Below are 18063 nucleotides of genomic sequence, written 5' to 3' on the forward strand. Positions count from 1 at the left end.
TCCAACTGTTATCTGTGTCTTTTGTTAGTCCTTCCTCCATTATTTTTAAGAAGGCATTGTCCTGGATGGAAGGTGAGATGTAGTTGTCATTTCTGGTTTGTTTGAACACATTACATCCTAAATGATCAGGTTCACAAGCACTGTCTGCCAGCTGGGAGCTGAAGTTGAGTGGAACTTGTATCCCACAATGTTTCTCTTTTATGTTGAAAACATTAGGACATGGCTCGAATGCTGTGGGACGTCCCCTTTCAGTTGCATTTGTGAACAGAGTCCTTACTGCAGGAGTTCTGTGGACGTCACCTAAACACACGTTTCCTACTATGACCCATCCTAGGTCCAATTTTTGAGCATAGGGTGCGTTGTTAGGGCCACTTATCTGTTTGCGGACTTTGTGAGCTCTAATGACATCCCGTCCAAGAAGCATTAGTATGGGGGCGTTAGAGTCCAAGGCAGGAATGAGGTGAGCCACTGACTTTAGATGGCTGTGGTGTCTAGCTGCACTGGGTGTGGGGATCTCGTCTCTGTCATTTGGGATATTTTTGCACTCAATTAGGCTAGGCAGTGAGATGTGGACTGAACCATCTAAAGCTGCCACTACATAACCTGTAGCTCTTCTACCCATTGTCTCTTTGGTACCTGCACATGTCTTAAGCGAGTAAGGGGAACTAGGGCCGCAGTCATTAAACAACTCGAAGAACTCCGGACGTACTAGTGATCTGTTACTTTGTTCATCATGGATGGCATAAAGCCTTACTGCTTGATGTGGGTGGCCTGCTGGGTAGACATTCACGAGACAGATTTTAGAACATGAAGTGCCTGCTTCATTCACACCACAAACCTGAGTGCATTTAGAAGTGATCTCCTCTGATTCAGTGGTGTCAGGCTCCCCGCCATGCTCTGCTGCTGGTTCGGTTTCTTTTAGCCAGGGAGCTGGTCCTGGGTGGAGAGCCGTGTAGTGCTTCTCATCGTTGCACTCGGAACACTGTACCTTGGCTTTACAGTTCTTTGCTATGTGTGAAGATGAAGCACAGCACCTGAAGCAAAAGTCATTTTCTTTTAAGAACATTTTCCTATCTAACAGTGTTTTCATGCGAAATGCTCTGCACACTGCGAGAGGATGGGCTTTCTTGTGAATTGGATAAATCTTTTCACCATGTACAGTTTTGTTTGGGAACCTCTGTGTGTCTGAACTAGTGCGAGAGATGACATCAGTTTTGTGCACAGAAATCTCTTTTTGTCTGTTTGCCCTCCAAGATAGTTTGTCTGGTCTGGGTGCATCAGGTGATGGTGTGAGGTTAAAGCTGGGGTCGTTTCTAGCATCAGCTTCTTGTGCAACAAAGTCTACTAGAACACTAAATGGTGGGAAGGAGACACATTTTGTGCGTTTGTAGTTGGCTCCTACCGTAATCCACCTTTCTTGCAGGTAGAAGGGAAGTTTTTGGATGATTGGATTTACTCCTCTTGCTGTATCTAGGAACGCGAGACCAGGGAGGTCTCCTTCAGCTTTAGCGCACTGCACTTCCATGAGCAGGTCACTAAATTTTCTCAGTTTTGCAAAGTCTTTGGATGAGATTTTTGGGAATGCATCAATTCTTTTAAACAGGGCATCCTCGATCACTTCAGCTGAGCCATAACATTGTTCAAGTCTGTCCCATATCATGTTGAGGCCATTGACTGGGTTGTTGATGTGTATGGCTCTGAGTTGTTCTGCATGTTCAGCCGATTCCTTGCCAAGCCATTTTAACATCAAGTCCATTTCTTCACTTGCCGTTAGATCTAACCCGCTTATAGCATTTTCAAATGAGCGTTTCCAAGCTCTGAAGTTTTGGGGCTTGTCATTAAACTGGAGCAGCCCTGTTGCCACTATTTCACGACGAGCAAAAAATCTGATGAAGTCACTCACATTTGATTCTCTAGGCTCTTTGTATAAAGGCCTAGCATCATGGAAGCTAGATGCTGACACCTGATTTGACCAATTGGTACTGTAATTTTTATTAGCATGGGGAGATGGGGAAATGACTGGAGTTTTTTGGCAACAGTCAGGATCATCTGTTAGACCAATTGGAATTTTTTGTGGGTCATTTTCCTTTTTAGGGCTTGGTGGCTGATCACAGGTGAGCTCTGATTTACTTTGTGTTACATTTTCATTTTTGTGATTGTTGAAGAGCAGCATCATTTTCTTTTCTCACAAATGTAGATTGGCCAATGACATACTGTTTAGTTCGTTCTGCTGTTACTGAGGGACAGATGTTGCTGCGCGTTTCTGTCTGTGTGGCAGCAGCTGCTTCTAATGACTCTGCTTCAGCAATGGCTGAAGCTACATCTTTTTCATGCTGTAAATATTCGATGGATGCCTCGACTTTAGCTTTTGCTACTTCTATTTGTGCTTTTTCTACCTTCAAATCCATTTCTTTAGCTGCGAATCTGAGCCGTGCCTTGGCTGCCTCAGCTTTTGCTCTGGCTTTGGCTGCTGCAGAACCTGTAGAGGAGGCACACGAAGCTTCGGACCGGGTCTTGAGGGATGACGCCTTGCTGGACATGTTGGAGTTGATTAGACGACTGCTGGCTCACTGCTGTATGCCGTGTTGCTCCCAGGCGTAGTAGTGGTCAGCTTCACTCTAGTGTGCGATGACTGCGTTATCTTTGTTCGTGCGGATGACGCCATTTTACTGTGCCGTTACGGGTGCATGTCTGATGCAAGGGCGTGAACACCTTTCTCATATCACCACTCTGAAGACCGATGGGCGTTGTCAACAGGTTTACTGACATTCAAAAGGGTAAAACTAGAAACAAGACAAAAAATACAGTCAAGACATACATAAGCGTAGCATAACATACATTTATACACCGCAATACTAATACACAGCATACGTCTAATTATATAAACTTTTAAACAACTACTGAGGCTATCTCAGACGACCTCCGACATCGCGGATAGCTAGCTTAGCACCGAGATTAGCTTTACGGTCAAATACTGCGCTAGCGGCAACATAATGTACAAAAACAAGTTGTAATTTAACTTTAAGTACATACCGGCGATACAACCGTAAACCAAAGATGTAGACAGTAAATTTTCCGACAGGACACCATAAGCCGTGTGCCGATATGTCTCTCTTTCTTTCGCTCGCTTCCTTTCCTTGAGCTGACTTCCTGTTCAATAAAGTTGTTTCAAAACAAACCATTTCTACGGTGCATTACTTGAAACGACCACAGAGGGCGCTAAAAACACATAACTAACAACGTACTGGGAATAATATTTTAGTGATACAGAACAATTACATTGTATATGTTGTTAAGATAAAAGGTATGCTATTATACAATCCAGCAGAACGTCACTGAAAAAAACTGAAAAAAACTTTGAGTAATTTATTTTCTAGCATTGAATCTAACACAATCTGACTAAACAATAATATTCATGCAGTTGTCTGTGATGGTTCTCAGTCACAGGTCATCGTATGCTAAGGTGCTTGCAAAGAAAAGCATCTGGATTTCTTTAAATTGCTTGAAGACGTTTCACCTCTCATCTGAGAAGCTTCTTCAGTTCTAGGGTCAAATGGTGGAGAGTCCCAGATTTAAGCCCGGGGGGTATCCCCCCCAAAGACGGACAAAAGGACCCCCTTATGTTCCTCTAATCACCTGAGCCAAGGTGTGAAAGCGGGTGTGGGTCCCAATCAGCCAGGGTTTCGGGTGAGCTCATTGTGAAACCTGGCCCCACCCTATCATGTGATTTCCTGAGGTCAGATGGCCCAGGATGTGAGTGGGCGTTAAGGCATCTGGGAAGGGATCTCAGAACTGGACTATAGGGCTTTGGAGCGTGATGTCACGGGGGTGGGCGTGGAAAGGATTTTGGCCCGATCCGCCATTTTGGGGGTCTAAGTGAAAAAGGAGTGAAAGCATAGCCATGGTTCGTTCTTGCTGTGTGGTCGGCTGCAATGTTCGATCGCACGACCGGCAAGAGAATAAGCTTGAAAAGGGTTTGTCTTTTCATTCTTTCCCAACCTGGAAGCAACATGAGGCAGCTCGTGTATCGATGTTAACAAACGAAGGCGTTTAGCCTGGATAGCAGCTGTGAGACGAGCTGATATCAGTTCTCTTCCATCTCCAAATATCTGTTGGTGCTCCAGACATTTTCATTCCGGTAAGTTCTAAATATGTCCATATCACTCTTTATAGCCTATTAGTTTTATTTTCGATGCGCTCTGAGCTCATAGCAAATTAGAACAAACATGCTACTGAGTGATTTTGCAGAACTACCTTCTATTTATAGAGTTGCTAATTATTTGGCATTATTGCAGCAAACCAGCCTATGAGAAGGATGAAACATCGTGACTGGGTTCCAGCGCTACACAAGGGACCTGCTTCAAACATACCACCATGCCAATCAGATTACTTCTTCCATGTGAGGGTGAAGAGGTGACCCTCCTGGATAAGATGGTGAAGGTTTACTGCGTTTGGTGAACAGTGTGATAATAAAACCAGGGAAAATGAAACCTGCTCCTGTTAAATATTCTTAAGTATTGTGCTGTTAAAATAGCGGTATTTTTTTCAAAAGATACAGTAAATAAAGTAATGTTAGTAGTGGGTGATATCATGTAAACACTGTCATGATTTTGTGTGAACATTTTGTCATTTGTAAACTATAAATGATGGATTCTACATTGTACCTGATGTGATGTTCTATAAGGTGGTTTTAATAAAAAAAAAAGAAAAAAAAGGCAAAAATTAGTTTGTTTCTTTATTCAACTTTTGAACAGTGGGACTCAGTCAGTACATATTCAGTAAATGCAAATTATTTACACGGCAGTGCACTACAGGCATAAATCTAGACCCCTAGATAAAACATCATGGCATTATAGCAGTGACAACTCCTCCACAGTAGCAGGTGGGATTTTTCTTTTTTGAGGACGGCTCCTTTTACCTGTCACTACAGATGGTCTGCTTATGTTTTGATCAAGAGCCTTTTTTTTGGCGCAGCTGAAGAGGAGAAATCTATCTTATGGCCAACCTCTGGCTGTATCTTGGTCACATTACCCAGCAAAACCCAGTATGCAGGTTCATCTGTAACACACTGTTAACCTTTGCTGTATTTTTCACAGTAAAATACCACAAAATGCCCAGTAACTTACCTGAAAACATTTCTACAGTTAATTACTGTAATTTGCTTTGCATTATGGGTATATTAAGGTTTTTTACATTTACTTACTGTATTTTTTAAAATTGCGGTAGTAGTTATACCTACCGTTAACACATTAGCAGTAGTGCTACTGTATTATGTGATTTGAATGGTTCATCATACTGTTTGTGTATTTTTACTCTTTCAGTGGTTGGTTGCAATAGTGCATTACATTTTAACTCTTTCACTGCCAACCATTTCCAGATTTTCCTCCAACCTATGCCATTTGTCAGTATGATACCAGTGAAAGTATTATGGTTTTGACTTTTTAGGGGACTTGCCTGTGTGTAAGGTTCAAGAATTCTGATCATTCTGTGCACGGCTGCATGCAGTTGTATGCACATGCACAGCTGCTGCAAATGTGTGCTTGCCACTGCGTTGCCAAAGGCGAACTTCAGTCAGTGGAGAATATTGTAATAATTTGGCGGAGGCTTCTCAGTCGAGCAGTAACTGAATTGCTCATTTACATGTACAGAACTCTTCTGGGAACTAGTCAACCCAACTTAGTGAAACACACACTGAATGCATGCTGGCCCCGCCCACCAACCTATCTCTACCAACCACCACTCCATATCCTGACTGACATGACCTGTGATCCAGTGATTGACAGGAGAGGAAAGACAGGCCAACTTTGTTAACTCTTCGTTACGATATGCTCGAGAGGACAAAAGATTTTGCACCTCGTTATTGTTGGACCTCTGTGTGGAAACTGCAAACGGGACGTCATAAGGTAATGCAAAGGACTCTCCTACCTAACATACTCGTTTATTAATTTTTAAGAGCATATATATTTTTTGTGTGTGTGTGGGGGAGGGGGGGCTTAAATTCGGTGTTAGCTTGGTCGAAATAGCACATTAGCTGAATTATTCTGGAAAAAATAGGTTGTGTGTGTTTTTTTCTTTTCTTATTCAAATAAATATTTAGACATATATTTTCCACGGAGAGGGGCGAGGAACACAGGCGCAACGACAGTCTTTGTCTTTTTCCCGCCGAGTGTGGTGCATTGTCCTCCTGCGCTTCTGTTCTATGACTATTGAGAAGCTGGCCACGCTAACAGTGGGACATTTAGCTTCAGCTAAAGCAGCAGGTAAAAATACACATTTAATGAGAATAAAGTAAGACAACTTTTTTTTTTGGAAATTTAGAGACTGCTAAAACAATCTTATCCAGTTTTGAGCTTGCTCATGTAGGTTAGCCTGCTTTATTTAATTTTGTGTGAGCTGCAGTACACAACATTAAAAAGTTAAAATAACGTTAGGTTGGTGGCGCGAGGAACTCCAACCTAAGTTTAATATTTATTATTTTTTTAAGTGGGAAGGGGAGCATGTTTTTTTTTCCTTTAATACAACGTCTTCCAGGGTCTTTTTCATATGAAAACCATGTAACGTCTGTGTTAGGTTGGTCAAAAGGGAATTAGTTGAATTATTCTGGAAAAGATGGGTTGTGTGTTTTTTTTTCTTTTATTTGCTTATGTAAATATATTTTTCAAGGGTTAAATAAATGCAATATTAAATTAACAGTTGTCTCTCTGTCTTTTCCCGCCCAGTGTGGTGCATTGCTGTCCTCCTGCCCTTGCTGGCCGCGCTGACAGTGTGATGTAGCCTCAGTTCTTTGACAGACAAGACAAAACAGCAGGTAAAAAGACATATTTAGTGAGAATAAAGGTAGACAACATTTTTTTGGAAATTCAAATTCAGACACATGCAGCCATGTACAGGTGTAAATTTTGTGGTGTTTTTTGTTCAGAATTAAGACAATTTTGTTATCATACGAAGAAACATCAGCACACAGCTAATTATCGATTCACATGTGGAATAGAGCAATGTCCTTCTTCCTATCGAACATTTTCTGCATTCAGATCCCATATGCACAGGAACCACCGCTATCGCGGGGCTCAGACTAAACACACCCATTTTAAAGGAAATCTTGCTTGTGGAGTTGAGGCATGTTTCTATGTGGCAGAGAATTTTTCAGCATTATGCACTCACTTGAGATTTCATATTAAAGATGGCAAGAAAGTTGTCTGCCCTTATGATGACTGCCACAAACATTTCAGAGTGCGCTCATCTTTTGCCACACATTTATCCAGGAAACATAAGCCGGTGATAACAACTCAGGTGTCAACTCTCCCCGAAAATATAGACTGTACTCAGCCTTCTGAGGAGAATCTGACTCCAACTCCATGTGATCATCTAGAGGAGTGTGATAATCAACAAGAGACATTTTTACATAATTTGGCTCTTTTCTACCTGAAAATGCAAGCCAAGATGCTGTTGCCAGCGAGCACAATACAATGTATTCTTGATGGATTTCTGCATGTCCATAGCACTTCTATGGCAGATGTTTTTGACAAGTTGAAGGGCAAGCTTTCTGAGCTAGACATACCACAAACTGAGATAGAAATGATTATTCAAAATCTCTCTAAAGAGGATGTCTTCACAATATACAACAAAGGAATACTCAGATCTGACAAAACAAGGAGAACATTTTACAGGCAGTATTTTGACTATGTTGAACCCACCCAGATTTATCTGGGAAGTGATGCTGCTGGAAAGGAATGCTTTTGCCAGTACATTTCCATCAAAGAGACATTAAAATCACTCCTTAGACAGTCAAGTGTTAAAGAGCAATATCACCAATCCAAAAATCATACCTCTTCCAACATGGTTGTAGAGGATGTGGCAGATGGAAGAAATGTAAAAGAAAATGCTCTGTTAAAAGACAATCCTTCTTCATTGTCCATCATCCTTTACCAGGATGGATTTGAGGTTGTGAATCCTCTTGGGTCAGGGAAGAAAAAACATAAAGTTTTGGGGGTTTACATGAGTCTAGGTGAGGTCCAGCCACACAATCGCTCTTCAGTTGATCCCATGCAGTTGGTGATGCTGTGCAGAGAAAGGGACTTCAAGACATTTGGTCAGGAGAAAGTTTTCTCAAGTATTATCACAGACCTTAAAGATCTAGAAGATACAGGGATTGAGACAGATGATGGAAATACCCTCAAAGCGGCCTTGATTTCCATTTGTGGAGATAATCTTGGTTCACACTGCTTAGGTGGTTTCACTGAAAACTTCAGTTGTAGTACGCATTTTTGTAGATACTGCTTGATTGAAAGGACAGACTTTGAAAAGACACCACTAAAGCTTGGTCCAAAAAGAACCATCACTGGTCACAAGGAGAGTGTACAACAGCTATCCACCACTGACCAAGACATGGTACAGGGGGTAAAGTTTGACTCATCCTTTAATTCTCTGAAATATTTTCATGTCTGTACTGGGCTTCCCCCATGTTTGGGTCATGATTTATTTGAAGGTGTAGTCTCTAATGACTTGGCATTGTACATCAGTCATTTAGTGAAACAGGAAAAGCATTTCACTTATGCACAACTAAACAGGTCGATCACACAGTTTAAATACTCAGGGAATGATAGTCTCAGTAAACCATGTGAGGTTAAGGAGTGTGGCAAAAAACTTTCTGGTTCTGCAGCACAGAACTGGTGTCTGTTGCGACTGTTGCCATTGTTGGTTGGTGACAGGATAAAAAATCCTGAGGACAGTCAGGTCTGGCAACTTTATCTACAGCTCAAGGAAATGGTTGAGCTCATATGTGCTCCCAAGATCCATCATGACCAGATTGCATACCTTAAGATAATAACAGAGGAGTATGTTCATTCAAGACACACAATTTTCCCTAATCACCCACTCAAGCCCAAGCATCACTATTTACTGCACTATAGTGACCTCTTTTTGCACTTTGGGCCTCTTATTCGCTTGTGGACTCTCCGGTTCGAGAGTAAGCATTCGTATTTCAAGGAATGCGCCCGGAAACTGCACAACTTTGTTCACCTTTGTAAAACACTGGCAGAAAGGCACCAGCTGCTTCAGGCGTACCTCAGCAGTGGACCATTGTTTGCTCCAGCAGTTCAAGCAGTTGGTGAAACTAGTGAATATGATGAGCAGTTGTACAATGGTCTAATTCAGGAGTCTGTCAGGACAGCTGGCTTGATGAAAGAAACAACGTCAGAGGTATCAGCAGTAGTTTACAAAGGAACAAAATATTGCAAAGGGCTTGTTGTTGCTATGGGTCATGATGAATGTGGCCACATCTTTGGAAAAATCTCAGTGATCCTCATCAGTCACAAACAAGTACACTTTGTTTTGGACATCCTTCAATCTGTGATACTGATCAACCTTGGACTTCACTGTCTACACAATTCTGAAAAAAGATTCATATGTGTTCAAGCAGACAGTTTGTTTGATTACTACCCTCTGCCAGTGTATATCGCTTCAGGTTTAACCGTTGTATCTTTGCATCATTCAATATCATCCTCTTAATTCATTGCAGATATGGACAGCGGCAGCCTACATCATGAAATTAACCTGGCATTACCTGACCTGCATGAAGAGACAAAGAGGGCAGTTATTGAGCACCTGACAGACATTATTGGTGTTAGAAACAGAGAAGATCTCCTGTTTGTTGAGCCTGATGATATCAAGCCTTTCTTGACACCAATTCAAAGTCGAAGACTTGTTCAAGTATTCAGAAAAGGTGAGAATGCATTAATGTCATAAATGGTTGCAGTCCTATCTTGAAAATAGTTGTAAATTAGTTATTTTGAGAGTTATTTTGAAATTGTTATAGCTTTCAAAACTAAAACTAGCTTTCATTGCCATTGGTATTATTTCTCCAACACTCTTGCTTTTGTGTCTTATATAAGAGTATTACTCAATAAATACTCCAAAAAACCCATCTGTACATAGTTAATGTGGAATTGTTCTGCTGTGTTTATGTGTGTGTGTGAATATCGACGACCAAGTGGAGTCTGGCTCTTCAAACAACCCAAAGGAACCTGAAACCACCTGCTCAACAACTGTGCAAATGCCACTACAGGGTAGTTCACTCTGTTCTGCACAAGCATCAGGTCAACTCCCTTCCACACAACCAAATGTAAGCAACACCTCCTGGATCAGCAATTTTTCAGTTCCCTGGGAGAAGATGCCAACAAGACTTTCACAGACCTTGGCAACTGGTGGAATGGCTCACCCAGAAGACAGGAGAATAATGATTAGGACTGTTGTAGAAGGAATGCGAGTACACTGCCCCAACCCTAACAGAGCTGCTTGTGGGGAGGTAGCTAGAGCTATTGTATCTAAGTATCCCACTACCTTTGCAGATAAGACTGCAGAAGGTGAGCAATTAGGCTGTGGTTATTATTCCCTACTCAAACAGCTTAAAACAAGAGTTGAACATGTAAATAGAGACAATGTCAGCAGCAGAATCCGGCAGCCAAGGAAAAGGTCTACCAGGGAAAACAATGAGGGTGATGTTGCCATCAAAAGGGGGAGATCTGAACTTGATAGCTATGGTTGCATCAACTGGCAACCCACAACCCTACCAGAAGGAGAAACGACTGAAACTTTGGAGACAAAAAGACAGACTATGTCAACTGTCTTCAGATCAGCAGGTCCTCAAGCAATTGAAACAACAGATGTAAATACTTATATGTCTTTGACTTATATTTACCAGAGGCACATGCTTAATTCTTGGCCTGCCCCCACCTTATGTGAGGTTCAAGAGCATTGGCCATTTCTTTTTACTAAAAGAGGCCTCTGCACTCACTTCCACACACTCACAGATATTGAGGTAGAGACACGTCTCAGTGAAGCCCTTCTTACGAAAGGAAGGAGAATTTTGAACTTCTTTCAAAGCCAGAGACTTCAGTGGAACAAGGAGATTGAACATCTGCTACGTGAGTGCGACAGTGCAAAGCTGAACCACAACCAGATCGCCACAGCAGCCATCCTCCTTCTGATGAAGTACTTCCAAGAAAAAGAGGACTCAATCTTCATCTTGGCTGACGTAATTATATTTAAAATTTTACACATGCACTATCAATACTGTCAACATAAACAAAGGAAAAATATTTCAATGATTTTGGGTATCATCATTCAAATCAGTTCGTTTTGTGTTTTAAAGGCTTTTTCCACCAAGATGTCTGTTGAGAGAGAGATGACCTTACCCATCACACCAAGGGTAATAGCGCTTGGTAAGTAAATAGTTTCAATCCTCTTGTAATATTTTTGTAAAAAATCTATGTAATTATTGTGGTATTTGTACCCACAACAACTTACTTAACAGGGGTTTGTCTGTTTTATATTGTATAAAAATAGAATACACACAGTTTGCTGCTGTTTCTCTTATTATTTATTATACACAATGACCAACAGGAAAAAACAACCTAACATTTCAGCACAGGCCAAAATGCAAAGACATAAGGCAGTTTTTTCCTGTAATTGATCATAATTTTCATTAGATAATAAATAATAAGAGAAATAGCAGCAAACCGTGTGGATTCTATTTTTGTACAGTGTGAGGCCTGCTATCCAGCATTCTTTTGGAAACCTTATTTGTAAGGGTGAGCACATTGTCTTATTGGACTCTTGTCTGTTTTTAGGGAATAATTTCATGTCTGCAAGCCGCTGGATGATCAGTTTGGAGGGCAAGGTATTTTATGAGCCTGAGCAGATGCATGACTTTGCCAGCACCCTTGCTGTCTTCTTTGCGTCATACTACGTTTTCAACCTTGAGTATCAGGAGTCAGCGTCCATCACACTGGAGATGATACAGAGGTAAATACTTTACACCATTTAAGAATGAAATATATGTGATAGCTTGACTACAGTTGCAGAAACATATAGGTGATTGCTGTAACGTATGTTTTAATTTTGAAATTAAAGCAGCCTTTTTTCCGTTAAAAGGTTCTTTGTGAGGATCAATCCAGACATGGGAACAAAATGCCCTGCAAAACTTGGTACAAGCCGCAAGACAGGTCGTGTCGTAAAGAGGAAGGTTACAAGCATCAGCCCTCGGATCACCACCTTCCTCCAGCGGCTCTCTGAGTTTGAATGGAGGACTTCCAACTAGGTAAGAACAGAGATGATAATATCTTTTACATAGCTGATAATTATATACATACTGTACACACATCCATACAACAGTATGAATGATCTCAGACAGATGTGAACAAGTGAATAACCTGAGCAAACATGAATATTGATGATGTGTCTTTGACAGGTGGTGATGAAGACTACGCTGAACCCGACCATCCTGGTAACGGAAATCTAAATCCCATGTCACATTCTATTTCCTGGGACCCACTGATAATTATTACATTTTGTAAATGAGTTTTGTTTTATAATTGTAATAGTTTATTTAATGTTCATGCTGGTGGGTTTGTCCTGTTTTTAGTGGAATGAAAAACTGTTTTCCTTAAAAAAAATCAGACAGAAAGGTGAAGGACTGTGTAGTTTTCATGTACGCTTCTATTTATTTTGGTTATTGGCATTGTTTTTATTCAGTTGAAAAATGTTTTTCTTGTTAAAAAAAATATCAACAATAAATGTTGGTTTAATTCACTATTCTGAGACTACTTTATTGAATTATATTGTTTTTTGTAAATGTTCTTATATTGAATATGAATGTTAATATTATTTTATATGCTGTAAAACACAATTACAGTCTAAACAAATTATACTGTACACAATTACAGTGTTATACCATAAACCACATTTGCAGTACAGTGATACTATAAAACTTAATCACGGTAAGTCTTTCTAACTGTAAACCACGTTTACAGTAAAGCTGTTATACTGTAATATATGTTTACAGTAAAGTGGTTGAACTGTAAAACATCGCAACAGTAAAGATACTGTAGATCAGTAATTACAGTAACTTACTGGCAATAGTGTTGCCAGTAAGTTAATGTAAAAATACAATAAAATGTCTAACAGTGCAGTCCTTGTGCCACAGATCAACACTGTTGCGTCTACTTTAAACAGAAGAGAAGCGACACAGGTCTCTGGGACTCCGGCCATGCAGGTGCAGTGGGCTGCTTCAACCTTCCCTGTGATGCTCACAGTGACCCATGGCTGCAATGCTGGTTCATTCAGTCTTTGAGAGTGCAGTACCTGAAACACACACAGACAAAGTTCATTTAAAGACAAGAACTATGAGCAAAGGCCGACGTAAATGTGTTTTATCTACTTTATCATAAATGTAACAAAGTGTTTAGAAAGTTAGCACATACATGTCTTTTTTCATTTCTTTATGTGTCCATCTATAGAACGCTGCATGTTATATTCTAAATCTGCCTGTTCTGTCAGAAACCTGCCTGCAGAAAATGAACCTAAAGGATGTAATGCAAGGATGTAATCACTTTAGAGATTGAGAAAGTATAAAGTGACAATTATGAATCACTTAGTATGATCAGGAGATTCTGCAGGTCATTAATCAATATATAAAACTAAAATAAAATGTATTTTTAGTGACACAGGATACAAACATGGAAGCAAGATGTATAATTAGGATTATTTAAAATAAACATTAATAAATCATTGCAATTTCTTTAACCACAAAGAATAACTAAATCCTTTAGGACTGTCTCATCAATGCACTGAACTCACTATGTTATACACCTAACAGCCTCCACATGTTCTCACTGTAATTTCCCCTCATGAATGAATTTATGCTGCACTAATCTGAATGTTTGCAGGGAAATCAAACGCATTTCACACGCAGTACTCGAGCTGACTTACCTTTGTTTGAATGACGACTTGTATGCGCTGACTCCACAGACAAGGTACGAAAATATGTCAGGCTACGTCAATAGCGGTTGGTCTTCAGGGTTTCTACTCCACGGCCTTATTTCATACGGGTCCACATTTCCAATGCACGCTATTTTCTGCAAGTACCGCTACTTCGCCTCTGAACGAAATCGGTCTCTATGTAACGGAGGGCGGAAGGCTGATTCTACTTCCACAGTGGTTTTGTGCGAAGGAAGGAAACCTTCCTCCAAACGGATTGAGCAGTGGAGCCGCCAAGGGAAAGCACACAATTTAAACTGTAAGATTAAAAATATAATTTATTATATTTAAATAGTTAAAAATGTAAAATGAATTAAAATAACCTTGGCCAAGGGATAACACAATAAAAATCAATAAAACACAACATTAAAAGTCCAGTGGGATCCGCCACGATATAAAAGTCACAAAGAACTAAAAAAGTCCAGCGAAGTGATGTAAAAGGGGAACCCAGCGGAATCCTCGCCTTCCTCCCCGCATTCCGCGTCCTGGTACGCTAAAGAAAGGGAGGGAGCGGCAGTCACTATTCTTTTCGGCAGTTTTCATTCAATAAAAGGGGATAAGTTGAAGACTTACCCCGGGTGGGCAGAGCTCTCAACTCCGCCCGCCGCTTCTTTAAAACTGCAAATCGGCACCAGCTGTCTCGCCGCCTCTGCTCTCCCGCAGTGCACAAGCTGGGCTCTCGTTGCTACTGCCGTCCGCCTGTTCACTCCACGTCCCTAGTCGCTGGTGGTGGCGCGTCCCCAGTCGCTGGTCACCTCCTGTCAAACGCCCAGCTCCACCAGCCCCTTCGGCTCGCAGGCGTCGCCGCCTGGCACCACTTACTCCTGGCCGTCTCTCAAGCCTCTCGGTCGACTCTTCCTGTGGTCTGTCAGGCCCTCTTATTGGCCTCTCTGGGATCTCTCGCAGGTGTGATCAGTTTATTATCAGGTAGGGGCGGAGTCTTTCCAGGACAAGTCACCAAATAAATACCATTAAAACATGCAGTAAAACTCATTAAAATAAACCAGTGTACAATATTAAAATATTAAAAAGGTAAAACGCAGCAAAACATGCATAGTAGAAAAACTTAGATGACTTGTCCCTTTCCACCCCGTGACATCTATACAGTCCATTCTCTTTTGAGCTGCTTTTAAGCATCTTGTAATCGTCGTTCCAACACAGTATGTTTGTCTTAATTAGTAGACCCCGAAAATGGTGCTGCGCTCCCACAATGCATTGCGGCGTGACGTCAACTCCAAAGCCCTATAGATGGCAGACAGTTGGTGTTGTGCAGTTGTTTTGTATTGAACACAATGAAGGCTAGAAAAATCACTAAATGTTCCGTGGTGCAGTATTTCACACCCAAATTAGAATGTACTAGTACTTTTGTCTTGTCTTATACTGGATACATGAACAAATATGTTGTTTTTCCATTCGTCTCATGATCTTTGAAAGATGAACACTCCAAGGAACAGTACACTCCAAAAAATAACTATTTGAATAAAATTTTAAAAAAAAATCACAGAAAGGATTTCCACATGTTTAAATTGCTTTATTTTAGCATTACAGAATTCTGTTATTTCAACTTAATGTACTTGAGTTGGACCAACTTAATTAATTAATAATGAATCGCCTTATTTGCTGCAGATGAGTCTGACTTAAATTAATAGAGTTAATCCAACCCAATTACATTAGTCCAACAGAAGTACTTAATACTAATAGAAAGCCATTTAATATAGTGGAAAATACCTTCCATGATTATTTCAAGTTTTTTTAAAGAGTTATTTTTTGCAGTGTTCATTAAAGTCTGGTTAGCAGAAAAGTTCAACAGATTTATAACAACTTTCACATAGTTGTCAAGCACCCATCCTCTTCATCCAGTTAGACTCTTGTAAATGTAACAACCACACAATTTCATTTTTTTGATTGTAGCAACATTGTTGGTCTTCACAAGAGCCAACGATACATAAAAAAGCAATACTTTTCTTGTTTACACAGGCAGTTGCTGCTTTATGTGCTCAACAGTAGTGAGAAGTTATGATATTAACCCTTTATTGACCATGGGCCCACCGGCGGGCCCATTTTACCGGTAAATTTGAAGGGCCAGTCAATAAAGGGTTAATTGCAAATTCATTTCATGTTATGAATATCAACAGGCATGTATAAAAAGTAGGACAAAGAACATCGTTTAACATATTGCAGGGATATGGGTGGCTGTGTGTTCATGTTTTACACTCTGTTCATGAGAATTTGCTAAACATTAGGACTGATCCATGGATATACAGAATACTACTAAAGATTGTCTGGTTATAAAATGTATGAACTTCTGTTTTTGTACATTTTGTATTTTTCAGCATAAGGGGTGATATCTGAAAAACTGAAATAATCTAAAAAGAGCTGAGTACTTTTCTTATCAAATTTTATTATGCTTTCCTACCTGTTGCACATATAGTGTTTATATGCCTGTTGTATGTTACTAATAGGATTAAAGCACTTCTGTTTACATGCACTCTTTATTTTTTAAAAAAAATCAATACCCTGAGTGCACACATATTATGCAAATCTTGTCCTTCTTCATCCTTCAGTGTTTAGGAGACATCGTTACCACTGCTTGTTGGGATGATTTATTTTCTGATAAACTGCGGCTCATGCTGCATTCAGTCTTTACTCTTAGTCCAGCTCCGTACCGATGACAGCACCTTCCTGTGGTTTTCTTATCCACTTATACACACACACTAGTCTTAGACAGCCTCACACTGTGTTGAAAAACCCACAAAAAAATATAAATACAGGCATTAAAGTGCAGCCTTTGCTCTTTATCAACACTACAAACAGAAAACAATTTCCTTCGCTTGTTAGCTTAAAGGTTACAGTCAGTTGCTTTTTGAAGTTCTTTAATAGAAGAAAAAGAATATTGTTCTCATAAAAAACACTATTTGGGGCGATTGTGGCTCAAGAGTTGGGAGTTCGCCTTGTAATCGGAAGGTTGCCGGTTCGAGCCCTGGCTTGGACAGTGTCGGTCGTTGTGTCCTTGGGCAAGACACTTCACCTGTTGCCTACTGGTGGTGGTCAGAGGGCCTGGTGGCGCCAGTGTCCGGCAGCCTCGACTCTGTCAGTGTGCCCCAGGGTGGCTGTGGCTACAATGTAGCTTGCCATCACCAATGTGTGTGTGAATGGGTGGATATGTAAAGCGCTTTGGGGTCCTTAGGGACTAGAAAAGCACTATATAAATACAGGCCATTTACCATTTAAAGATGCGCTGATTATCATTTAACTGCTGTAATTGCCTTAAAATCCTTTAAAAATACACAATTTTAGGTGCTGGTTTGAAAAAGCTGCCATGTTTCTGGCCAACATGGAAATCACGGTTCTGCCTGATTCCATTTTATATATGTCACTAGAAACCAGTCACTTATATAAAACACTGCAGGAGGAGGAGAACTCTTATGTGTTCACGTGCTGTGGGGGCAGACTTTGATTCATTTCTACACCTTCAGACTCATGATATGAAGGATCTTCCTATGTTTTATCTTCTGAGATGTCCACTTCACCAAAAAGTAAAAATGTGAAGGAAAGAGACAAGGCAGTCGGCACTGGGATAAAATGAGAGCAAATATTAGAATATTAACCTTTTGATGGATTGAACTGCAGAACGAGAAGGATTTTTAAAGCCACACCAATGCTGACGGCTTTTGGCTCAGCAGGTAATGTAATGTTTTGATCTGTCTTAGTTGTCTAAAGCACAGCCATAATGCTACAGCTAGTTTTAATAACAGCCATTGTGAAATGGTTTTGTGACAAATAACACACTTCACCTACTGACATGTAATTTTCATAAGAAAAAGTTATATTTTTTTGTCCTACAGCGGCCACTGTAGCTAGGACTGTACAATTAAATGGAGAGGGGTGAGAAAACAGAATTCTGACTGCAATCTATAGACATCTACCACAGAGATTTTCAACACTGTCCTTTAAAGCTGCTTTTTAAGTTGTTTGAACTGTTTGTCCCTAACACTGAGACATGCACCTACATGCCAAAGCTGATGTGCCTTTACAGCAAGCTAACTGTGCTCCAGCATACTAAACGTCATACAACAATAAGACAACAAGTAAAAATGTCAGAAAAAAATGTATATGAATTAAAATACCTAATTAGGACGCAATGCCACACACTAATTTTTGAGGAAAACAAATTGTGGGGGAGGGGCACATATCTACAAAGAAAAGAAAATCACAAAACACAGCTCACAAATTCATGAGAAGACACGG

At 40.4% G+C, this 18063-nt stretch overlaps 1 protein-coding gene and 1 long non-coding RNA gene across 2 annotated transcripts; both read left to right on the top strand.

Annotated features, from left to right (window-relative positions):
• Positions 1-5651: 5651 nt before the first annotated feature.
• LOC308409315 lies at positions 5652-9603 on the top strand. Its single transcript, XR_013974003.1, has 3 exons — positions 5652-5903; positions 6720-6808; positions 9518-9603. It is a non-coding gene; the product is annotated as an uncharacterized lncRNA (long non-coding RNA).
• Positions 9604-10258: 655 nt separating this feature from the next.
• Positions 10259-12367, top strand: LOC308408762 (uncharacterized protein; the record flags this gene model as incomplete). Its single annotated transcript, XM_080901173.1, has 6 exons — positions 10259-10361; positions 10809-11032; positions 11150-11219; positions 11628-11802; positions 11932-12097; positions 12248-12367. 5 exons carry the CDS (start codon positions 10259-10261, stop codon positions 12095-12097), a joined length of 738 nt encoding a protein of 245 aa, XP_080757299.1. The 3' UTR covers positions 12248-12367.
• Between the last annotated feature and the right edge of the window lie 5696 nt (positions 12368-18063).

Source organism: Rhamphochromis sp. 'chilingali', assembly GCF_963969265.1.
Source record: "Rhamphochromis sp. 'chilingali' genome assembly, chromosome: 13".
In the NCBI taxonomy this organism is placed as follows: Eukaryota; Metazoa; Chordata; class Actinopteri; order Cichliformes; family Cichlidae; genus Rhamphochromis; species Rhamphochromis sp. 'chilingali'.